Below are 25,039 nucleotides of genomic sequence, written 5' to 3'. Positions count from 1 at the left end.
TTTAATGGCCATGTTAGGATTTTGAATACTGCAAAGTCTGGAAATGATAGTACATAACCATTTGTTTTTAATAGAAATAAAATATGGGATGAATACGACTTATACATTTTAATGTAACCACTATCTGACCTTGACTTGCAGGGTATCCAAATGGCTCGGACACACGATCTAAAAGCCTATATTATATTCATCAAGCCACCTAGTATGAGCTGCATGAGACAGTCTCGGAAAAACGCCAGGGTCATTACAGACTATTATGTGAACATGAAATTCAAGGTGAGTTTCAGAGAATGAATGAGTGATGGTTCAGTCAGAAACTGCCACATTCCTATATTGTATTAATGGTTTAAAGGACCCTCGTGTCTTTGGTCTGAAATAAATCGGATCTGATAACATTCAGCATGTTGCGAAGCCCCTCTCTCTTCCTGGTGTTTTGGAGTGGAAGTGGAGTACAGAGGGCTGGGAATTGTGCCCTGGGGTTGGGATATGTGGCTAGAGTGGGTTTCTTTGGAGGAAGTCTGATTTCTGTATTTATATTTGTGTTATTTGGTTTGTTTTTGTAATATATAGCCAAGGTGCCTAGATCTCTGGGTAGGCACTTCCATGTTGTTTAAAGTTAAATATATGGAACCCTCTTCCTTCAGTGTTGTCATAGAGTCCCTTTCCCTATAGACATCCGCTATAGATATTTCAAACAAAAGCACAGTGGTTGTGTTCTGCATGTGATGCATTCCTACCTATATTACAGTAAAATTATAGATGCCTCACTTTGTCTAGACACTTAACAAAAATTAAACAGGATTATAGAAAAAAGTGTGACTTTTTTTTTTAACTTTTAGTCTTCAATTTGACCTTCATTGTCTAGCACTGTATGTTTTAAAATTTTAGATTTCTGATGACTTCCTAGACTCCCTTTTCCTTTATTTTGTCTGTGGGAGGTGATCATAATTACATAACTAAAAACATGGAATTTTGGGGAATTATTGCTGACAAACTGAAATACAGATTAGGAACATAGGTGTGGCAAAACTGATCAGACCTCTGGTCTATCACATCTGGATTCTGCCTGTAGCATTAGCCAGTACAGTGATACTTCAGAGGCAAATAGCAGCACCCTCACAGCATCTAGGCAACTGTGCAATGCAGCACGTGGGGGTAGAGGAAGACTTCTTGTGAACCATGCAAGCCATCAGTCGTGCTCCAAAGGTTTAGAATTGATTACCATTGTAATGGCATGCCTATCTTACAGTTGCTATAGGTTATAAGTCAGAATAATTTCCGTTTGTGTTAACATTTACAGACAGGAACCATCCTCAGCTGATGTAAATTGGCATGGCTCCATTCAAGTCACTAGAACTTCGCCAATTTACACTAGCTGAGGATCTGGCCCATGGTGTGGTTTTCCAAATCGTCCCTACCCTGAAAAGACATACAAAATAACTGATCCTGGAAGCCCCGTGGAACTTGCAATGACTTCAGTCAGAGCTTCTGCTTGCAGATGGTTTGCAGGATTGAGTCCCACTGGAAATTATATGCAAGAACTCCCTCTTATTCTCAAACGAATATCAAGTGATCATATTTTAATACAGGGGAGCTTATTCCAAGAAGCATGAGGTTTATAATGGGACACGCATGCAAATGGTTTGGAGTTGACATATAGAAACTAAGTTTTCTGAAGGGATGTCTGCAACACTTTCAGGGGGAACCATGGCAGAATAGAAGGTCTTTATTTATAATAATAATACTTTGTATTTCTATGCCACCTTTTATATGAGGATCTCAAAGTGTTTTATGAACATCAGTGAATAAACCCTCACAACCTCCCTGTGAGGTAAGGAAGTAGTAGTATCCTTTATTTTACAAATTGGAAACTTAAGCACAGACGGGCTAAGTGTCTTGCCCAAGGTCACATACTGAGTCAATGGTAGAGCTGGGAAGAGAAATCAAATCTCCTGGCTCCCATTTCTGTCATCTAGCCACTAACCTCCAGTTCCTCTTTGGAAGAGTAGAAAGTGAAAACTTGGATAAACCTATTCCCATCCAAAAGTGTCCCACATGAAACTATAATGTTCTATAGGTCTGTACTGTCTCTTACAGGAGGAAGACTTGCAGGAGATGGAGGACTGTGCTAAGAAAATGGAAGCTCAGTTTGGTCAATTCTTTGATCAAGTGATTGTAAATGACAACTTACAAGAGGCCTGTGTGCAGCTGCTGTCTGCAGTCCATCAGGCACAGGATGATCCCCAGTGGGTCCCTGCTACATGGATTTGTTCAGACACTCAGCCATAATTCTGAGAAGCAGGCAGCTTCACAAAGATTATATCTTATGTTTTACCTCCAGAATAATCCTGTCAGGATTGTAAGAATATATCTTTGTGTGGAGAGAGTTTGGAGGGGGATTAGGAAAAAAGCTATAATAAGATAATCATACTGTCTTCACTGTAGTTCTTACTGCAACATGTGATGCTTAACATCAATTTTGTACCAAAAAAGTGCTGTAGTATCTCAGAATTACAAAAATAAAAGATCTGTTTTCTTGCATGTACTTGTGTGGTCTAATCATACCCGAGTTAAAGAAAAAGTGCTTCCCATACTTCCTTTTTGTTAGAGCCTTCTTGTTTTTTATGATGCTTGTGTATTCCCAAAGGATAATCCCCCATGGTTTTATCAAGATGTAGCAAGTTTGGAGTATGCTTAGTAGGTTGACTTGATGCACCAGGCGAGAGTGCTTTATAAGTGTATTATTATGCTGCTTGCTTCTGTCTCAAACAAGTTTCTTAGCTGATGTTTCTTTTTAAATTAGGTTTAATGCCATTCACAACAAAAATGACTTACATTCACCTGTAAAATAAAATTGACTTTATTTTAATTTTTTTACAGCTATTGAATGCTGACAGATATCATCTTTGTAAAGACACATCACTAAATGTAATGATGATCTAGTCCATAGCAGGTTAGCCAAAGCAATTTACAAGAGCAGGTTTATCAGTCTAGAAGCAGTTAAGTGCCTGATACTGCAAATGCTTATTCACATGACTAGTCTAACTGAAGTCAAATCAGTGAAGTTACTCATGTGCCTAAGTATAAGAGAGCATCCTTGGGTTCTGAGTCCTTTGGTTGCAAGGGTTCCCAAACACAGTAGTAAATAAGAATGGCAGATGATGATGTGCACAGCTGATTGATGGCAGCACCCTGCTTCTGGTCCAGGATTTAGAAATGAGATGCACCATCAAAAGGAGGACAGTTGCTGGTAACTCTAACTCCTGACTCCCTTTGGTGCATCTTGGCTTATACTAGTAATCCACTGTTTGTCCACTAGAAGCAAATGTGTATTTATGATGCCTGATAATGAACAGGTTTGTGTAATATACTAAAGAATAATGGTATCTTTAGAACTGAATCCTCTCTTGTCCTAGTTTATGTAGAAGTATAACACTATAAATTCATCAAGTACTTACTTGCATTTGGTTACTCTGCACTCCTCTCTCATCCTAACCAGTATAACTGAAACATGTTGCAAGGTCAATTGGGTAAACTGGTAAAAACTTCCTTTTCCTGGGTCATTTTTAATTTATGTAAAACAGAACAATTAGAGGTTTAAAGCATTTAGCAAAAAAGTTTTATTTTCAAAGCTAGGGAAAGCAAGAGTGCAGAGCTCAGTGTCCAGTGTCTTATGCACCTGAGTTTTCTACTGTACGTGTTGCACCAGTCATTCACCATTACAGGAAATAAGTAACGCAAATGTTAAGGCTATGTATGTGGGTTTCTTAAGTCTAATAAAAAAGATTCTGGGTTTTCCCTTCACACAGTTCTTACACCTACTGACTGCTCTAGCTAAAAATTACAATACACATTAAACCCAGGTAATACACTTCCAGTTAAGTGCACTTTTAGAGATCGGTATCTTATACCAGCTATTGACCATTCATGTGCCAATACATCACTACTCTGGACGAGTGTGTAAAGTACACGTCAGGACAGTATAAAGGAATAGGTTCCTTCCAGTTCTTTCCCCCCCTACTACCAGCAAACTGAAGAGAACCTGGTGATGGTTTCTCTCCCCTTCTGAAGCACTATGCCATGTTCATGTGTAGGTATGTTTCCCAACAATCAGTTCCTTTGGTCACAGGGCAGCTTGGGCATTGGTGTTATGGTCTTCCTGTCTTTTTTCTACATTTGATTTCCTGTAAGAGCTTTTAAAATGCAATCTTTGCTCTCTTATAATTGCCAGTCAAGGCTGTTTAAAAACACAAAACAAAAAACCTGCACATTTAAAAGTGGTGATATTAAAAGCATATTTTAATGCAATGGTAGAGCTGGAAAATAGTTGTATGTGACAAGCCACACAGAGCTCTTTCACACCATCCTGGTAGCTCTTATACTTTGCCCTTTTAAGAGTATGTGTGATTCAGTCATTGAACAGAGAGCCTAGTTTAGATAGTGGGAGTTTTGTTTAGATTTTTCTTAGAATTGTGCAAATCCCTATATTTTGTTTTTCTTAGTCTGGATTCCTCTTGCTAGTTCCATTTTTTTTCTGTGATACTGTACTTATTTTTGTACTTATATTATTTCCTCCCCTTCAGAGGCTGAGTGCGCAAACCCCCACGTTCCTTCTGATTCTTCCTGTCCAGGACTGCAGAGGAACCTTGAATTGGCAGGCGGCATCACAAATGAACAACATGAGCTAACTCGATTGGTAAACGAGCGAAGGCTCCAAGGATGGCCATGCAAAGTACTATTGCAGGGCGCTGCTGTTCATCGTTGTGTTCTTTTTGAGGCTTCTTCCCCAGCCCTCCCCCCCCCCTTGGTCCAGTTTAAACAAAACATTTCAAGATGCACTTAAAAGTGAGGTTCCCTGTCGTCAGCAGGTGTCTCAGCCTGAGTCCACCAGGGAGAGATGCTCCAGCAAAGGTTGCAGACCGCAGCCCCAGGAAACGCAAGTGCTGCCGCGGCACCCCAGCTGGGGCAGCGGGGGCGGGGCCCTAATTGCAGATCCCGCTTGTAACGGGGCGGCGGGGGGGAGGGGGGCTGCCCGCTCGGGCCTGCTTGACGCCTGCAACCTGCAGTGTCTGACACAAGGGCCGGGGGGGCCGGCGGCTGCGTGACCCAGCAGCTGGGGGCCTGGGCGCTACCCCCGGCGCTCTTGGCCTTGGAGAGCGGAGCCCGCGCCAACCCCGCCTAGCCCAGGGGCAGGAGGGATGAGCCAAAAGCGGCCTCGCCCCCAGCTGGAGGGGGGGCTCCAGCTGCTACACCAGGCCGCCCCCCCCTCCCGAGCTCGCCATCCTCTCCCCGGGGGCCGGAGCCACACGTACGCTACAGCCCCCGCCTCACGCAGCGCGGGCTCCAGCCCGCCCGGGGTGGTCCCTGCTGGGGGGGCGGGCCCGCCCCCGCCTCGCTGTGCAGCCTGGGCCCGGGCAGAGCCAGGGGCCGGAGCCGGGGGGGCGTTAACCTCCAGGCCCGCAGCCTCCTTGCTGACCCCTGGTGGCCGCCCGGAAATCCCTGCCCGGCAGCACCCTCCCCTTCCCCCGCGGCTCCAGCGTCTCGGCGACGGGCGCGCTGGGCTGTGGAGCCGGCCGCGAGCTCAAGGCAAGGGGCGGCATGGAGACCCCGCAGCAGGGAGCCCGCCAGGTGAGGGGCCTGGGCAGGTTGCCGCAGCGAGAGGAGGGGAAATGCGGGGTGGCTCCCTTGTCGGGGGAATGTGTTGGGGTTTGTAGGTGGGGAGCAGGGAGTGTGGGGAGAGGGCATGTAGGAGGGGTTGCAGGTGGGGAGAAGCTCCCTTATGGGGGAACGTGTTGGGGGTTGGAGGCAGGGTGAGGCTTCCTCATGGGGGTCGTGTGTAGGTGGAGAGGGAGAGTGTGTGTGGGAGGGTTGCAGGTTGGGGAAGGGGTGTGGGGGGGAAGGCTCCCTCATGGGGGGAGTGTGCAGGATGGGGGGGGGGGGCTCTCAGAGTTATTTTTGAGTTTTACAGCCTCTTCCTCTCAGGTTGGAGGCAGGGGTTTTGACGTCTCCCTGTCAGTGGCCCCCCTTCAGCTCCAGTTCAGTCTGTAACACAGATGGATGGCTATATGGAGGCTTTTAATCCTGCTGAGCCTTCTGAGGCCCCAACCTGACCTGCATTTTCAGCCGTGCTAAGTAACTGTGTTGAATATGGATTCTGCTACCTCGGTTGTGCAGATGGGACCCAGATCTTGATTACAAGCTGTAGTTTAAGAACCGTTCATGGTACAGACCAATCTTGAAAAGTCTTTTTTTCAAAAGCCCTTTCAGTAAAGTTCTGTGCCCCATCTGAGCTGGCCAGCACGGCCACGTGAGGAGATTGTAGCTTTAAAAGCAGTGCTTAAAATCAGTTTGCTGAAATAACTGAGCAGACGGCGTGTTTTGCAATTGCATCCTAGTTGTAGCAATATTGGGAGCCTTCGCGTAAACCAAGCTCCTGTGGCCACCAACTTTTTAACAGTGTTGTTAACCCTGCTCAGACCTACATAACACAGTACTGTATTAAGAATGCTAGTGCTTGTGGGAGCGTTGTTTACGCTGCTGCTGTTGGAGTTCACCAGTGTTAACAATTGTGGGCTCCCCCCCCCCCCCCCCGGTAGACCAAAAAGAGTGACTTTTTTCCAAGGGGACATATTAACCCCCTTTATTGATCAAATAACTAGCAACGTCTTGCACATGAACATGATCTCGTGCAAATGGCAGCCAGGAATTTCTGATCCCTATTCTGTTCTGGGCTTGGGCAAGCAAGTCTCTCTTACTGCCTTGGTTTCCTTATCCTTATAATAAATACGCTTATATCACAGGGTTTTTAAATTAGTGTAATGTGTTTTGAAGATATAAAGAGCTATAAAAATAAGAATGGTCTAAATCTCAGGACTTGCAGTACCTACACTCCTCAGAACCACTGGTTTAAATCCTGGCAGTGCTGACTTAGCCCGTTATGCTTCTGTGGCAAATAAATTCAGTTCAGTGCAATTTAGCCTGGGTCACGTTTGGATAGGGTGACCAGATGTCCCGATATTTAACTCTTTGTCCCGCATCCCGATCAATGTAAGCATGGGTAAGAATTACTCTTGTGAGTTAAGGGTCATGGGATCTTGGATTTCTTTAATTGCAAGCAGCATTAAGACCTACTGATGTTCCATTTGGAAAGTTGATGGCAAAATTCCCATAGACTTAAATAAGAGCAATATCAGGGACAACAAGGTTCATGTCTAGCTAATCCTGTCTATCAGAAGCTTATTTTTGTGCAGAGTAAGATGAGGTCAGAGTCAACACTGCCGGGTTTAGGAAGCTGTTCAGTGTCTCTCTCAAGGACTGATTTTGAATGGTATGGGGAAGAAACAAGTGGTGAGTTCAGTTCTAGCAAGCCTTTAATTACATTATCTGTGTAATTTTTAATTGAAATAAAGTCTTCGGAGCATGGGGATTTTTCCTTTGTCCAGTTTACTTATTTAATACAAAATCTCAATCTAAGCTGCCTCATTTTTTCTAGGTGAGAAACATTTATCAGGTGTGTGAGCTGTGCTTCAGCTAGTCTGTTAACAAGAGGTTTTATTATTTTGTAGTTTTAATTTTGTTTTGACCTTATGGTCAAAATAATTTGAAAAGGTTGTGTTTTCTTGCACATTTTATCATGTTAGACTGTTCTATCTCTAAATTTATAATTTCACTAGTAAAGTACCTGCAACTCTTCATACTATAATCTGCAAATATGTTGATATTAAATGCCTAATTTTTGGCAGTGTTTTTGTAGATAATATTTTCAATAACTGATTGGAGTGATGAATTAACTTTCCTGTTTGTGTAGTTTATTATCAGAGAAGTAAAAATATTTAAAGAGAACAGCTACATATGCCTCTGAGGTGTCTATAGTATCTCTCTAAAATCCAGCACACATCTGAATTTAGGCATTGACGTCAAATTTGTATCATATACTACTTTACATTTCTACATAGTACCTTCCATCCAAGGATCTCAATGCACTTGTGTACATATGCATATGTATTTTATGTTCAGAATCGCCTATCAGAAGTTTTAATATTTGTTGGATGTGTCAGTCATGCTTGGAATTAGCTTGTTTCTGTGAAATGGCTTAGCAAGGGTTTAGAAGGGAGATGGTTTCATAACATACTAATGGAAGATTTTTTTATTTCAGTGCCCACCCCGTGCCCTTCCCCCAGTTCCAAGGTAAGATTAGCTGATTATATGAAATATGGTAATTTTTGTGCCCTGGAATGTACTTGAAAGTTGTGAAATTAAGAAAAATGAACTCAACAAAAATCTCATAGAGCTCTCACTGACTTTAGTGACATTTTGCTAAGTGTCTTAAAGAGACAAATATGCTTTCAATTCTGCGCTGAACAAAGTTTAAAATAAAATCAAACTTGCATTTGTGAAGCTAGGGTGAAGGCTGTGTCAGCAGTTTCGTTATAAACCTAGCTTTATTTCAGTTTTGTATTTCACCACAAAAAATTGCAGTAGACTAACATTTTTATAGGTTTCAGAGTAACAGCCATGTTAGTCTGTATTCGTAAAAAGAAAAGGAGTACTTGTGGCACCTTAGAGACTAACCAATTTATTTGAGCATAATCTTTCGTGAGCTACAGCTCACTTCATCGGATGCATACTGGGGAAAGCACAGAAGATCTTTTTATACACACAAACCATGAAAAAAATGGGTGTTTACCACTACAAAAGGTTTTCTCTCCCCCCACCCCACTCTCCTGCTGGTAATAGCTTATCTAAAGTGATCACTCTCCTTACATTGTGTATGATAATCAAGGTGGGCCATTTCCAGCACAAATCCAGGGTTTAACAAGAACGTCCGGGGGGGCGGGGTACGAAAAAACAAGGGGAAATAGGTTACCTTGCATAATGACTTAGCCACTCCCAGTCTCTATTTCAAGCCTAAGTTAATTGTATCCAATTTGCAAATGAATTCCAATTCAACAGTCTCTCGCTGGAGTCTGGATTTGAAGTTTTTCTGTTGTAATATCGCAACTTTCATGTCTGTAATCGCGTGACCAGAGAGATTGAAGTGTTCTCCGCCTGGTTTATGAATGTTATAATTCTTGACATCTGATTTGTGTCCATTTATTCTTTTACATAGAGACTGTCCAGTTTGACCAATGTACATGGCAGAGGGGCATTGCTGGCACATGATGGCATATATCACATTGGTAGATGTGCAGATGAACGAGCCTCTGATAGTGTGGCTGATGTTATTAGGCCCTGTGATGGTGTCCCCTGAATAGATATGTGGACACAGTTGGCAACGGGCTTTGTTGCAAGGATAGGTTCCTGGGTTAGTGGTTCTGTTGTGTGGTATGTGGTTGCTGGTGAGTATTTGCTTCAGGTTGGGGGGCTGTCTGTAGGCAAGGACTGGCCTGTCTCCCAAGAGTTGTGAGAGTGTTGGGTCATCCTTCAGGATAGGTTGTAGATCCTTAATAATGCGTTGGAGGGGTTTTAGTTAGGGGCTGAAGGTGACGGCTAGTGGCGTTCTGTTATTTTCTTTGTTAGGCCTGTCCTGTAGTAGGTGACTTCTGGGAACTCTTCTGGCTCTATCAGTCTGTTTCTTCACTTCCGCAGGTGGGTATTGTAGTTGTAAGAACGCTTGATAGAGATCTTGTAGGTGTTTGTCTCTGTCTGAGGGGTTGGAGCAAATGCGGTTGTATCTTAGAGCTTGGCTGTAGACAATGGATCGTGTGGTGTGGTCAGGGTGAAAGCTGGAGGCATGTAGGTAGGAATAGCAGTCAGTAGGTTTCCGGTATAGGGTGGCACAGACACACCTCTGGAACCCCAACCTGGGATATTCTATCCACTACCCAAGATCCGTAAACCTGGAAATCCTGGGCGCCCCATGATCTCAGGCATTGGCACCCTGACAGCAGGATTGTCTGGCTATGTAGACTCCCTCCACAGGCCCTACACTCCCAGCACTCCCAGCTATCTTCGAGACACCACTGACTTCCTGAGGAAACTACAGTCCATCAGTGATCTTCCTGATAACACCATCCTGGCCACTATGGATGTAAAAGCCCTCTACACCAACATTCCACACAAAGATGGACTACAAGCCGTCAAGAACACTATCCCCGATAATGTCACGGCTAACCTGGTGGCTGAACTTTGTGACTTTGTCCTTACCCATAACTATTTTACATTTGGGGACAATGTATACCTTCAAATCAGCGGCACTGCTATGGGTACCCGCATGGCCCCACAGTATGCCAACATTTTTATGGCTGACTTAGAACAACGCTTCCTCAGCTCTCGTCCCCTAACGCCCCTACTCTACTTGCGCTATATTGATGGCATCTTCATCATCTGGACCCATGGAAAAGAAGCCCTTGAGGAATTCCACCATGATTTCAACAATTTCCATCCCACCATCAACCTCAGCCTGGTCCAGTCCACACAAGAGATCCACTTCCTGGACACTACAGTGCTAATAAACGATGGTCACATAAGCACCACCCTATACCACCACATACCACACAACAGAACCACTAACCCAGGAACCTATCCTTGCAACAAAGCCCATTGCCAACTGTGCCCACATATCTATATGCCATCATGTACCAGCAATGCCCCTCTGCCATGTACATTGGTCAAACTGGACAGTCTCTACGTAAAAGAATAAATGGACACAAATCAGATGTCAAGAATTATAACGTTCATAAACCAGTCGTAGAACACTTCAGTCTCTCTGGTCACTCGATTTCAGACCTAAACGTCGCAATATTACAACAAAAAGACTTCAAATCCAGACTCCAGCGAGAGACTGTTGAATTGGAATTCATTTGCAAATTGGATACAGTTAACTTAGGTTATCTTGCATAATGACTTAGCCACTCCCAGTCTCTATTCAAGCCTAATTTCCCCTTGTTTTTTCGTACTCCCCGCCCCCCTCCCCCAGACGTTCTTGTTAAACCCTGGATTTATGCTGGAAATGGCCCACCTGGATTATCATACACATTGTAAGGAGAGTGATCACTTTATCATAGAATATCAGGGTTGGAAGGGACCCCAGAAGGTCATCTAGTCCAACCCCCTGCTCGAAGCAGGACCAATTCTCAGTTAAATCATCCCAGCCAGGGCTTTGTCAAGCCTGACCTTAAAAACCTCCAAGGAAGGAGATTCTACCACCTCCCTAGGTAACGCATTCCAGTGTTTCACCACCCTCTTAGTGAAAAAGTTTTTCCTAATATCCAATCTAAACCTCCCCCATTGCAACTTGAGACCATTACTCTTCGTTCTGTCATCTGCTACCATTGAGAACAGTCTAGAGCCATCCTCTTTGGAACCCCCTTTCAGGTAGTTGAAAGCAGCTATCAAATCCCCCCTCATTCTTCTCTTCTGCAGACTAAACAATCCCAGCTCCCTCAGCCTCTCCTCATAAGTCATGTGCTCTAGACCCCTAATCATTTTTGTTGCCCTTCGCTGGACTCTCTCCAATTTATCCACATCCTTCTTGTAGTGTGGGGCCCAAAACTGGACACAGTACTCCAGATGAGGCCTCACCAGTGTCGAATAGAGGGGAACGATCACGTCCCTCGATCTGCTCGCTATGCCCCTACTTATACATCCCAAAATGCCATTGGCCTTCTTGGCAACAAGGGCACACTGCTGACTCATATCCAACTTCTCGTCCACTGTCACCCCTAGGTCCTTTTCCGCAGAACTGCTGCCTAGCCATTCGGTCCCTACTCTGTAGCGGTGCATTGGATTCTTCCATCCTAAGTGTAGGACCCTGCACTTATCCTTATTGAACCTCATCAGATTTCTTTTGGCCCAGTCCTCCAATTTGTCTAGGTCCTTCTGTATCCTATCCCTCCCCTCCAGTGTATCTACCACTCCTCCCAGTTTAGTATCATCCGCAAATTTGCTGAGAGTGCAATCCACACCATCCTCCAGATCATTTATGAAGATATTGAACAAAACCGGCCCCAGGACCGACCCCTGGGGCACTCCACTTGACACCGGCTGCCAACTAGACATGGAGCCATTGAACACTACCCGTTGAGCCCGACAATCTAGCCAGCTTTCTACCCACCTTATAGTGCATTCATCCAGCCCATACTTCCTTAATTTGCTGACAAGAATACTGTGGGAGACCGTGTCAAAAGCTTTGCTAAAGTCAAGAAACAATACATCCACTGCTTTCCCTTCATCCACAGAACCAGTAATCTCATCATAAAAGGCGATTAGATTAGTCAGGCATGACCTTCCCTTGGTGAATCCATGCTGACTGTTCCTGATCACTTTCCTCTCATGTAAGTGCTTCAGGATTGATTCTTTGAGGACCTGCTCCATGACTTTTCCAGGGACTGAGGTGAGGCTGACTGGCCTGTAGTTCCCAGGATCCTCCTCCTTCCCTTTTTTAAAGATTGGCACTACATTAGCCTTTTTCCAGTCATCCGGGACTTCCCCCGTTCGCCACGAGTTTTCAAAGATAATGGCCAATGGCTCTGCAATCACAGCCGCCAATTCCTTCAGCACTCTCGGATGCAACTCGTCCGGCCCCATGGACTTGTGCACGTCCAGCTTTTCTAAATAGTCCCTAACCACCTCTATCTCCACAGAGGGCTGGCCATCTCTTCCCCATTTTGTGATGCCCAGCGCAGCAGTCTGGGAGCTGACCTTGTTAGTGAAAACAGAGGCAAAAAAAGCATTGAGCACATTAGCTTTTTCCACATTCTCTGTCACTAGGTTGCCTCCCTCATTCAGTAAGGGGCCCACACTTTCCTTGGCTTTCTTCTTGTTGCCAACATACCTGAAGAAACCCTTCTTGTTACTCTTGACATCTCTTGCTAGCTGCAGCTCCAGGTGCGATTTGGCCCTCCTGATATCTTTCCTACATGCCCGAGCAATATTTTTATACTCTTCCCTGGTCATATGTCCAACCTTCCACTTCTTGTAAGCTTCTTTTTTATGTTTAAGATCCGCTAGGATTTCACCATTTAGATAAGCTATTACCAGCAGGAGAGTGGGGTGGGGGGAGAGAAAACCTTTTGTAGTGGTAAACACCCATTTTTTCATGGTTTGTGTGTATAAAAAGATCTTCTGTACTTTCCACAGTATGCATCCGATGAAGTGAACTGTAGCTCACGAAAGCTTATGCTCAAATATATTGGTTAGTCTCTAAGGTGCCACAAGTACTCCTTTTCTTTTAACATTTTTATGTAAGTTTTAGCCTAGCAGCAAACAACTTTTTTTTTATCTAATTTTTAAAAAGTACCTTAAAAATGTAAGAGTTTGGGTATGTGTAACTTCCTCCTTTGACTTTCCATGGGCCTTGGGGTATAGGATGTTTGTTTTCCAATCATACAGTACAAAAGAAGTTTTGTGTTGTAAATAGATTGGGAAACTGTGTACTTCATAATATCTCATTGCTTCTGTCATTTGGAGGAGAAAAATGCATCAAAGATTTTAAAAACTACTTCAGTCTCAGTAACTTTTGTATTTTCAACCCCTTGTTTTCTTTTCCTGGTCTTCGCCTCATTGTTTATTGCTGTTGAATGCTGTCTCTCATCTGTATTTTAAATTGCAAGCACTTTGGGGCAGAGACTTTTTAAAATCAACTTGGTGCCTAGCATACTTTTGAGTGTGGCATAAATAATAATATCAATGAATACCATATTGAGGCAAAAGATGGAGAGGTTATGGTTCTGAGGGTTCAATGATCCATGAGCCAAGGTAGATTTTGGTGATAGGAAAGAACGTTGTTATGGTCCGTTAAGTCGAAAATCCTCTTCCGTGCCTTAAGACATATGTACATAGTAGCCCATAAACGCTTTGAGGAGTCTGAATATTTTTTGTTAGCTGCTTGCTTCGCTATCATATAACTTCTTCTGTTAGTTTGTGTCTGATAGTAAGACAGGTTCCAATTAAAGAGCCAGGTAAAATGAAAGTTTCAATCTCATGAACAGCTAACAAATCAAGAAACTGTACATAGTCACAAGTAGCAAACAGACTATTGTTTTGTCTATTGCTAAGCAGCCGCAATCTTGTCATATTCAAATGTTCGTAAAAAGAAATAGGCCTCAGGGGAGGTGGATGGCTTTTATGTATAAGTTCTGTGACCACATAAACCAATTGCGTTGTGAGCTCTAACACAGTTCTGAGTTGTAACTAATTCAAAACTAACATTCTTGTTCCTTTTATATTCCTTTCTGATTTTTTTTTTTAATTTAAATGGGAAAATCTTGGATCTGAAGTGGAAGCCAAGGTGAGTTTGTTTAGTATTAAGTGCTGTGCATTCTGTTTAACAGTTCCTGTTGACTTCAGTTGAATCGTTTTTAAAGTTTAGTGCCTACACTCTAATGTTTTGCCTAAAAGTAGTATGCTAAGTATTATAATTTATTTATTTAGTGCTTTATGTGTACATGGGTCAAGATTTTAGAAAGTGGCTTATGCTTTTGGGTGGTCAATTGGAGACACCTTAAAGGGGCCTTATCTTCAGAGGAGAGTTATATAGCTTAGAAAAGAGGAGAGAGTCTTTAAAGTCACTCATTGTGCAGGCCTCACCTCACGGTTGCCCTTCTCTGGACTTTTTCATTCTCTACTATATCTGTCTTGAGGTGAAGTGACCAGAATTGGACACTATGCTGTATATGAGAAATTTTTCCTATGGCGCATCATTATTATAATTTCCTGGTTTTGTGTTTTTTTGTTTTTGTTTTTGTTTTGTTTTTTTTAAATGCCCATCCTATGTGTTTTTTAACACATGTTGCAGTCTGGGCAGGTTTTTTATTTCCTATTACTTCCCCACTCCTTGCTGTACTCTTCCTTCTCTTTACTCTGCTGATGGGGGTTCTCATGCTGATGGGGGTTCTCTTGTGTAAAGAGAGGGCTAGGAAATCCCAATCATCTTCACTTCCAAATGGATTCCCCTTTCTGGGTTGAAATAGAGTTGTTAGAAAAAGAGCACGGATTCCTCCATAGTGTGTAACTAGTTCCTTTATTTTACATCTTACAGATGAAATTCCACTTAGTCGTCCAAAAAGAAAGAAAGCCAAAGGAAAAAATGCACTGGGTAAGAAGCTTCCAGGAGTGAAAGATATACTTGGAATGCTGGAGGAACTCTGTACTGTAGCTGATCTGACAAATGCATCCTTGGATTTCATACCTACCATTCCTAACAGGGCAACTTTTAGTTTTCCTGGGTCGTTCATCTTCATTGGTTATTGTCACAGTTCAGAGCAACTGCACTTGTATTTCCCCCTCATGGTCCAACAAGGGGACCCACTTTTAGGCTTCTGACTCCCCAGCCATCACCTCTCTTGGGCTGAGACCTGTCTCTCTCTTCCTCCTGACTGGGGTTTTTCTGGGCTGCAAAGTTCTCTCCTTACACTGCAAATTCCCCAGCAAATGAGATTGCCTAAGCAGGCCTGCTTAGCTCTCTCCTCAGAGGCTATAAACATATAAGCAAGCACCTATATTCTTATGGTGAAAGCATCACAGAGAAAAAGTATTAAGAAAAATAAAATAACTTACACACATGGTAATAAACTTACCAGAGATCACCCCAAACTCCAGCAATGGCTCTGGGACATGATCAGTTCTTTAAATCCCACTATGGGGTTTTTCTATGGTTACAAGTTCTTAACAGCTGTTCCCTCAGAAGAAACACCCCTATGCATTGGCTAGCCTTTCCTTTATTTAGCCTGAGTCTTTGATCTTCAGAAACTATGAATAGGTAATCAATGAGACAGTGGTTCTCAGGGTGTAGCTTCAAAAGGTTAGGTGCTGATGTGGCGATTTGCATTCCCTTTCCCCCATATATTTCCCATTTAACTTTGTTGGTCCTGAAAGTTCCTTCTTTTCTGTTACGTTGTTTAAGATAGTCCTTTGAAGCACCTAATGTTTCCCAGGGTTTACATTCTCCATGTCTCTCCCCTGGAAAAGTTAGATACAATCCCACAATAATACATAAACTAGCATTTATAATACAAAGGACTCCAAAGCTATTTAAATGTAATTCAATAAGATCTCCCAAAGATATTGTAGGAAATTGCCATATTTGTCACAGTTTTTATACATTGTGATTTTTTTTTCTTCTGAAGCGGTATGAGTTAGAATTACAGTCTTAATACTAAAGTCATTGGGCTTTTTCCCCTCAATTCTGGTTGCTAATAAAGCAGCAGGTGCTGATACAGCATTGACAAATTCCTTGAATTTTTTTCTTGCTATTTTTTCCCTTCCTGGTTACCTCAGTTGCTTGGGTCCTTGAGACTAGGCAGTCATCCACAGCCATGGAATGCTTTGCAAACTGATGATTTTACTAAGTGCTCTGAATTCTGAATTGACTCAACACAAATCCAAGTAAATACTGCTATGCCTGTTTCTGTAAGAGATTTAAATATTGTCAGGTATTCTTTAACATCTCACAGAGGAGATGGATTGTTCACAAAGTGTGTTCCACATGAATTCCACCTAGTAGCTAAACAGAGAAAGAGGAAATACAAAGTGCAGATATGCCTGGGTTGCCTTCCCAGGAAGGCTCACCCTACCATTGAACTGAATTTTTTTTCTTTTATTCTGTTTTTCAGAGGGTATCGTTCATGCAGCTGTCCGTCGGCCATCTGAGAGTAGCGAGCCTCTAACTCCTGAGGTTCAGGATGCTCCACCTCAGAGGAAACGCAAGAAGAAGAGAGTGCCTCCCGGTATGTGGAGACTGACTGAAAGGATGGAAGATGGAATTAGGCTTGGCAGCATAAAATCTTGCAAGCCCACTTCTTAAATTTCTATTTCTTAAGCCATTAGAATAAGTGCATCTGCATTGTTCGCAGGCCAAAGTCATCTCTAGCGTAAATCCTTGGAGTCTGTGAAAATTCACGTCAATGAAGCAGTAGGCTGAGAAATCCAACACTCAAGCGTCATGCAATTCTAGATGTTCAGGTTTCTACTGGAGTGATAACTCTTCTGTCTTGCCGTCTATGTAGTATTCTGCCATCTATGTAGTATCTTCCATTTATCTTGTTAAATATGAGCCATATTTTATTACTGCTGCTAGGTTTTGTAATCTACACCATAAAATATATGCATATATAATGTGAATTGGGGCCAAATCAGTGTTCCAGTAGAAATTTACATTTTGGAATTTCCTGAGTTTTGAATGTTTAATTTTCCAGTGTTTCATTATTGCTAGTTTTTTAATTTGAATATTTTTTGATTTTAACAATAGAATAAATTAGAGCAATCTTGTAATATTTTTTAGGATATTGTAGTATTCAGGTAGCTATTTTCAGTCCAAAAGCAAACACGCTGAGGTGTCTGCATCTGCTAAAAGATTTAAAGACCAGTGGTGGGCTGATTTTATGTGATCATGAGAAAATAATGTAAGAACTTTGATTATTTCTTAGAGTGAAAAATAGAAAATTGCTTTTCCAATGCTGATCCCAGATTTAATATTTTTAATGAGACAAACAGCACACCAGTCTTTGCTGTGAAAGTTGCCTTTGAAACACTTGGAAGTGTTACTTTGAAAACATGTAACACTTTAGTTTACTGGCACCATACTGCCGCACACAATCACAATTCCTAAATTGTTAAAAGTATATTAAAAGATAAATAGGTTAAAAATTGTCACAAGATTAATGGAAACATCAAATATTGGAAGTGGAGAATTATAGATGATCCTCTGTTAGCATTTTGTATTAACTGAAACTCAGAACATGGTGCTTTTTGTTCACAGTGATTGCATTATAGTTATACAAATGTCTCAGTGCATATGTTTCCTACTCTGTACTAGCCTGCAGATAGGTTATTTTTGCGGTTTATTTTAAATCTTCAGAGTCTGAGACCTCTTTCACCCAGCAGAATGTTCCCAACACATCCTTTTTTCATACTGGAAATGGCATGGATCCCCAGCCCTCTGAAGAAACAGTGATTCGTAAACATCGGAAAAAAACAAAGTGAGAATTTCTGAGGTGCATTATAATTCTTGTCACAGAATACTTATGATAATGTGTTAATATATGTTAGTATTTAAGGCCCTGATCCTGCAAAGACATGATGTCTCTGGAGCTACTCAGATTGTGCAAAGATAAGCGTGTGTGGAAATCTTTGCAGGGTCAGGGATTAACTTTGTTTTTTTTAATCCGTGGTCACAGTGAATGCTTAGAATTCAGTATTAAGAAATATTGAGGTAGATTTTGGCAATTTATTAATTTAAACTTTCTTCAAATCTACACTACAATTGTGAGCATGATAGTATAAATACAATACTTAAATCACATAACTTAAAAAATAAATCAGAATATGTAACATAGGCCATATCTGCACTAGAGTGCTTTAATGGTATAGGAATACCACTACTGCACTGGCAAAAGTGATCTTAGTGTGGATTCAGCAATACCTGCAAAGCTGTGCTTTGTAATGGTATCGTGAAACCACCTCCCACAAATAAAAGAAGCTATACCAGTAAAAGTGTGGCTAGGGACTTCAGCTAGCACAATTATGGCAGTCAGGGATCAAACCTCTTCACACCCTTGACTGACATAGCTGTCTGTGCTGGTAGGAGTCTGTAGTGTAGATAGAACCTAATCATTTGATTTCTGCTTTTCTTTAACTTTCACTCTTATTTCTTAACTTTGTCAGAACATTACTTTTGCTCTTTATTTTGTCTCCACTTTCCTTCAGCTTCTGAATGTTGCTCCTTTAAAACACTTTTACTTCTCTTCCTGCCTAAGTATTCCAATTTCTTTAGCTTTTTTCTTTAACTTATTTCTTCTGCATTCTTTCTATTACAATAATCTTTTCAGGTTTCTTTTTCCCGCACCTGAGTGGTTTGTCATAAAACAAAAGTAAAATATTAAAACAGTTATTGGGGGTTTGCTTGATGATGGTGATTTTATACTTCCGTAAAGAAGAATTTTAGGCCCTAATCCTACAAGCAGTTGCACGCAGAAGAAACTTTATATATGTGAGTATTCCATACTATTCAAACCAGTAAAATTAGGCATGTACTTAAGTCTTTACAGTTATACAGTAAAGTCTTTAAAGCTTTTGACATTGTTCTTTTTCTCTCCACATATCCTGTGAGGATAGGAAGACTCGGCCAGCAGAAATACGATGTTCCAATGAACTGGGAGTGGAGGAAGAGGACATTATTGAAGATGAACAAACAAAAAGTCCCGATCAGCAGCTTGTGTTTGCTGCTCCCACTGGTGCTAGCCAGCCTGTGAGCAAGGTGTTTGTTGAAAAAAATCGTAAGTAATTTCTTATTCCTTTAACTTCAGACATTTTAATAATAATGAAAAAGTTAATGCTGTCCTGTTAAAAAAGAGAAGTTGTCCAAATGTATTTTTCTGCAGAAATAGTTACAACATTAAAACCACCTGAGCATGTGGCCTTATGTATATTTTTAAAGTTATCAAATTTCTGCATATGTGTAATTTGACTTAAAATATATCATTGTGTACTCCTGAAGTAGAGCATTCTTTCTGAAAATGTCACGCTCCCCGAAGTTAAATTAATGGAAAGCAAGAATTACTCTTGCACTCATCTTGACACAAGTCCCGCAAGCACTAGTTTTTTAATCACAGAGTTAACTGACCCCCCTGCTCAGAGCAAGTCTAGCTGACGGAGCTTTATCTAACTAGTATTTTCAGTGTTGCTACCCTGGTGAGAAATTTTAGGAAAAACATACTATAGGAAGGCCCTATGTTCATATACTTTTTGAATACAAAGGAAGAGGCATGAAAGAGGTTTTTATGGGAGACAAAATGGGATGTTAAAGCATTTTTCTTTTAAGTGAAAACTGTAGTTGTTCTGAAGCTATTACTGAAACCAGGTATGTTTTGGGGTCTTGATAACAATTAGGGAACATAAGAGCCAAAATGTTTTAAATGCTTCCTCCCTGTGCAGCACCCAGTATTGCAAGGACCTCATCCTGATTGAGATTTCTAAAGTCTGATCTGCACTAGAAGGTTTTACTGGCAAAACTGTATTCAGCATAGCTCTGCATGCTTCCACACTAAAAACTGAGTCCAGCCAACAAACCCCTGAACTTTTGCTGGCAAAATTAAACCAGTTCACCAAGTGACATAACACCTCTATCAGTATAGTTGTGCAATCAAATTGCCTGTGAGGAGACAGAAATACCTGTACCAGCAAATGCAGTCCTCCAGCAACAAGACCACAATGTAGCTCTCCCAGCAGCAGTGACCTCTCTGGTCAACTTTTTGAACTCTGCTGCACAGGGCTTGCAGTGACTGGAAGCCTGCCTTCCATTTAAATTTGCCAGCATGTTTTGGAAATACTTAACCTGCCTGCCACCTTTGCAAGCGCTCTTGTACCAGCATGATTCCAGCTAAACCTTATGCTGCTACCTGTTCCAGGAAAGAGGTCCTGGATTTCTTCAGTCTGTGAAGTGGATGGAGTTGTACAGGCACAGGTGTGGATTCCCACAGGAATCAAGATGTATATACTGATATTGCAAAGGAGATTCAGAAGCAGGGGGACACAGCAAGGACGAGGGCCTATGCCAGGCAAAGGGGAAGGAGCTGCAGTAGGCTTACAGAAGAAAAAGGAAGGCAACAAAAAGTCTGGCACTTCCCCCCCAAGAGTCATGGATTTTTACATAAAAGTGCATTCTTGTTGGTTTATAACCTTAATACATATTCTTCACAACTCAGAGATAGATGTAGGTTTCATTTTTAGAAGGTACACACTATACATTTTTAAGTGATTTATTTTGAAAACTTTTCAGATTAGTTCTACAGCTATATCAGAAAATGAATGATTGTTTTTTTCATTTACCACAGGTAATTGAAGCAGATATTTATGAAGTCATTGGGAGGTGAACTATCTCCAGTTCAACAGATTAATCATTAATATTTGGAGGATTTTCTTGCCATGCTGTATTAGGAGGAGAACATCACCAGACAGACATTTAAATTGTTTTATTTAACTAAAACAACAACGTTATGTATTCTGGATTGTTTTCTTCAACAGCAAACTTATAATATTTTAACAAAACAAACATATGAATTTTTGAATTTAGTTAAACATTCAAGTTTTTCAAAATCAGGTTTGTTTTTGTTAAAATTGTTTTAACTAAAATAGTTAAATGAAATATTTTAAAAACAAAAACAAAAATTAAATTGATTATGTCAGCCAGCTCAACATGAGAAACTTTAAATATTGGTTTCTGCAGCTAACTCAGTCATATTCACCTTCATTTTCCTGTTTGTTCATAATCTAGAAAAGAAAAACAAGCATTCTTGCTTTTTCAGGTCCCAAATGATTTCTCAATTTGGAATGAATTAGTCCAAAGGAAGAAAATATTCTTTCTACACCGGCCGTAGAAGCTACTGCTGTTAAAAGTGAGATTATCACTTCAACAGTCTCTGAATCCAAGTTCTTAAGTGACTTCCACCAGTTCACTGGTGTGACTTTCTTTAAAACATCATCAGCAAACATATATTTCTTGAATGGTTCTTATTCCCAACCTGGGTCTCTTTTACGGCCTGCTGCCATTATAGGTTTTCCCTTCTAGTAAGAGAATGGTATGGTAGATCTCAAATCAATGAAGGCTACATTCAGAAAGACCTCAAGACTTCTGGAATATGCTGCTCAAACAGTTTCACTTTTGTTTCTACTGCCTGTCCCTCCCTTCTCACATTTATCTCCAGATTTCATCTCCATGTCCAGATCTGTTCCGCCCCCAACAATCTTCTATTCATTGAACTTTATGAAACTTTGCACTTTTAGAGAGAGGTAAGGGATTGACTGTGTACACAAATTTACAGAGGGACAATAGGGTTAAGGTCTGTTATTTCTCACCTCTATATATTTATTTTATTTAAAAACATTTTTGCTGTTGACAAGCATGTTATCTCTGGCAACACAAATCCACAGTTTGAGAACTGCAAAACAAAGTATCTCTGATGGTATCTTCTAGACTAAGCACTGGGTCCCATTGTGTAGATAAAAAGATTAACCTAAATAATCTATACAGAAGCCCCTGGAACCCCATAAGATTGGGTCCCTATTTCATGAACTATTGGAACTCATTTACAAAATTTTTCTTAAACATTACATGGATATATTGTCTCATACTATAGAATTAGAATTTATAATCCCTGTTCCATGATGAGATACATAGCTCAAAGATATCATAATTAAAACTATCTTTAGATAGGTTTTTTCCTCTAAAAGCATTTCATCAAAAAAATCGGATTTAAATAAAAAATCTTTTTCTTTTTTTTTATTTAAAAAAAAATTCATTGATATTTATCCACCTTGTGTGGAGCTCAATGCCGTGTAGAGCATCCACAAGCAACCCACCAGTGACAGAGGGCACTTTGCAAGTTCCAGAGCAGGGCACCCTGGAACTGCAGACCAAGTAGGAGCTTGCTGAGGAGGGGGATGTGGATGATGCAAGTCTGACACCAGGACCTCTTTGAGACCCAGCTGAACCTAGAGAGAGAACTAATCATTGAAGAAGGGGGCAACCTGTAGGTGTAATTTACTGTCCCTGTTAATGCATGCCGTTTTTTTACTTTCTCCAGGGCCCACTGGGGAGGGGAGGTCACCGTCTTCTCCCCCCTCAAATTGGCAGCCAACTGTGCATGGGCAGGGAGCAAAGGAATTCTGTTTTAAAATAGCCAGTTTATTTCCAGGGTGTGAACTGGCAATAGTAAGTAATACAATCAGAGAATCAGGATAAAGCAGCCAAAACCATTTCCAAATATATACTTTTGCCAGTACTTTCGCTGGCAATGCTTGACAATAACCAAGTACAATTCAATATGTTACAGACAGTAAACATACTTGCACTGACTGTAAGCTACACACAACTCAATAAGTGAGCATTCATTCTACTGTATGTGATTTTGCAGAAAATCCATTGTAAACTGATTGGATGCAGGATTTCAACTCCAAATCATATTACTTGCATCGAGTTCAGGAAAGAGATAAAAACAGTGTGTGGGTAGCTTTGGGAGGGAAAGGAGGGTTTTGATATAGACAGGTTCACTTGTTCTCCAGGAGTCCCGGGGGCCTTCTGCTACTTGCGGAGAAGACCATTTATGTTTAGTTTTCTGGTCCCCTGTAACAAGTGAGTAGTTCTGGACATTTCTAGGTGAGGAACATTTCTCTCACCCTGGTAGGATACCTTCCCATAGTACTCTGCCGGGACGTCTTGGGGATCATCATTGTTTATGTACTCAGCTGTAAGGTAGGAGCAGGGGACAGAAGCAGGATATGTGTTCCATCTATCACCCCACCACAGTTAGGGAAGAATCCATCTATTATTTCCTTACGCATTGCTCAGAGTCCCAATCCTGTACAGCTGGACATGCTTAATGGCCTTGCACACCTGGATGATGACCATCCCAACTGTTGATTTTCCAACCCTGAACTGATTGTCTACTGACAGATAGCAATCCAGGATTACAAGCTTCCAGAAAGTGATTGCTATCTGTTTCTCCGCTATTAAAGCAGCTCTCATTCTGGAGTGTCTGCTACAGGACTGAGGTGAGCTCAGAACACAAGTCCAGGAATGGGACCTTCTGCGTCCAAAAGTTCTGTAGGTCATCCCAGGTTTGCATCACAATCTGGTCCCATCACTCGGTGCCAAGAACCACCGCTCCTTTGTGTGAAGCTAGTCAATGAATATCTGAAGCAGCTGGTTGCTTTCATTCACTGTCTGTATCATCCACTCCTCAGTATCCCCTCTACATGATGGGTTACCAAGATTCCACAAATATAAAAGAAACACTTACCTTGTCCTTAATATAGACAAGAGAGATTCTTTGGACTGTGCAGGATCTATGTTTTTGGACTGCAAGAAATGGAGGGATTTAAAAACAGCGTGAAAGAGTGGATTATGGGTTTACTCCCACAGTTCCCAGAGGAGTTATGATATCCCACAATATAATGCAAAAATTTCCTGGATGATAGTGTGCCTGATGGTGGTATGGGAGACACAGGATGCCTGCTTACAGTGCAGCATGTCCTTTGCTGACACAACTTGATTCTGAGGACCCACTGTACTGGTACACATGTAGACGCATTCTACTGAAATAGCTATGTTGGTAGCAGAATGTCAGTAAAACTTTCTAGTATAGACAAAGGGCAAAGTATTACTGCAATACAAATAATAGGAAGTAGTAATAATCTCCATGATTGAGTAAAGTTGTTTTTCTTTTTAGGGCGTTTCCAGGCAGCTGACCGCACAGAATTGGTTAAAACCACAGAAAACATTGATGTATTTTTGGATGTAAAGGCTTTATGGACCACCAGGGATGTGGCACTCTCAGTGCACCGTGGTTTCAGGTATCTGATAGTCTCTTTCTTCAAAATATTGACCTATTGTGTGAAATCCATTTCTTTTTCTCTCTGGCTAGGGAATGCTTTTGAAGTGAACGCCTTCTGTCTATCTTGTAGATGTCTCTCTTAGTCTCTTTGGACACGCTCAACAAACAATGGATGAGTGCAGAACTGAATAACTGTAAGCTTTTCTGTTGATGGACTAGGCCTAAAGCTTCTCAGCACTCTAGCAAATTATAGTATAGTTTGTTTTGTTTTGACTGAGAGTGCCTGCTTCTGAGGGGACAGGGAAAAAGTTGCAGTATTGCAGGCAGAATTTAAACTGTAGGAGAGACCGTAAATGCATCATGTATAATTTTAGAAAATAACAGATTTTTAGTTTGAATGAAATGCAGAAGCTGTTTTTAGTGTACCATTTGTAGAAAAAAGGCAAATGGACTAGCCAAAGTGAAATGTAATGATGAACAGCAGTGTAATGAGCTAGTATGAGGTGATTAGTGATTGTGTTAGGTCCAGTCTTATTTAACATCATCAGAAATGATCTTGAAGTAATAAATTCACTGAAATTCACAGATGAAACTAAAGTGGAAAGAGGTGCAAATATTCGTGAGGACAGAAGTAATACCCAGGGACCTACAGAGGAAAGAGATTAAAAATGAGATATATGTAACTACTGTAATGCATCTGGGAAGAAAATATTTGAAAAATACGGAGCTCATGAGGGAAAAACTTGGAAAATTAGTAATGCTGAAAAAGA

At 41.3% G+C, this 25,039-nt stretch overlaps 2 protein-coding genes across 4 annotated transcripts in view; both read left to right on the top strand.

Annotated features, from left to right (window-relative positions):
• Positions 1 to 2,541, top strand: part of MPP4 (membrane palmitoylated protein 4) — a 41,211-nt gene extending 38,670 nt beyond the window's left edge. Inside the window, exons 21-22 of the mRNA XM_043525056.1 lie at positions 142 to 276; positions 2,098 to 2,541. Of these exons, the coding sequence (XP_043380991.1) occupies positions 142 to 276; positions 2,098 to 2,289 (327 nt within the window). The 3' untranslated portion in view covers positions 2,290 to 2,541. The remainder of the gene's footprint in view (positions 1 to 141; positions 277 to 2,097) is intronic.
• A 2,568-nt stretch (positions 2,542 to 5,109) lies between these two features.
• Positions 5,110 to 25,039, top strand: part of TMEM237 (transmembrane protein 237) — a 33,221-nt gene continuing 13,291 nt past the window's right edge. Inside the window, exons 1-8 of one of the 3 annotated variants that reach the window (XM_037912778.2) lie at positions 5,110 to 5,628; positions 8,156 to 8,187; positions 14,220 to 14,230; positions 14,981 to 15,037; positions 16,554 to 16,667; positions 17,798 to 17,918; positions 19,054 to 19,214; positions 24,165 to 24,288. In XM_037912778.2, coding sequence (XP_037768706.1) covers positions 5,599 to 5,628; positions 8,156 to 8,187; positions 14,220 to 14,230; positions 14,981 to 15,037; positions 16,554 to 16,667; positions 17,798 to 17,918; positions 19,054 to 19,214; positions 24,165 to 24,288 — 650 coding nt within the window. In that variant the 5' untranslated portion in view covers positions 5,110 to 5,598. Of the gene's footprint in view, positions 5,629 to 7,310; positions 7,348 to 8,155; positions 8,188 to 14,219; positions 14,231 to 14,980; positions 15,038 to 16,553; positions 16,668 to 17,797; positions 17,919 to 19,053; positions 19,215 to 24,164; positions 24,289 to 25,039 lie in introns of those variants that run through there. The other 2 variants (XM_037912776.2, XM_037912777.2) reach the window with 2 other exon arrangements.

Source organism: Chelonia mydas, chromosome 11 (assembly GCF_015237465.2).
Source record: "Chelonia mydas isolate rCheMyd1 chromosome 11, rCheMyd1.pri.v2, whole genome shotgun sequence".
Lineage (NCBI taxonomy): Eukaryota > Metazoa > Chordata > Testudines > Cheloniidae > Chelonia > Chelonia mydas.
This window is presented reverse-complemented; position numbering and strand designations above follow the sequence as displayed.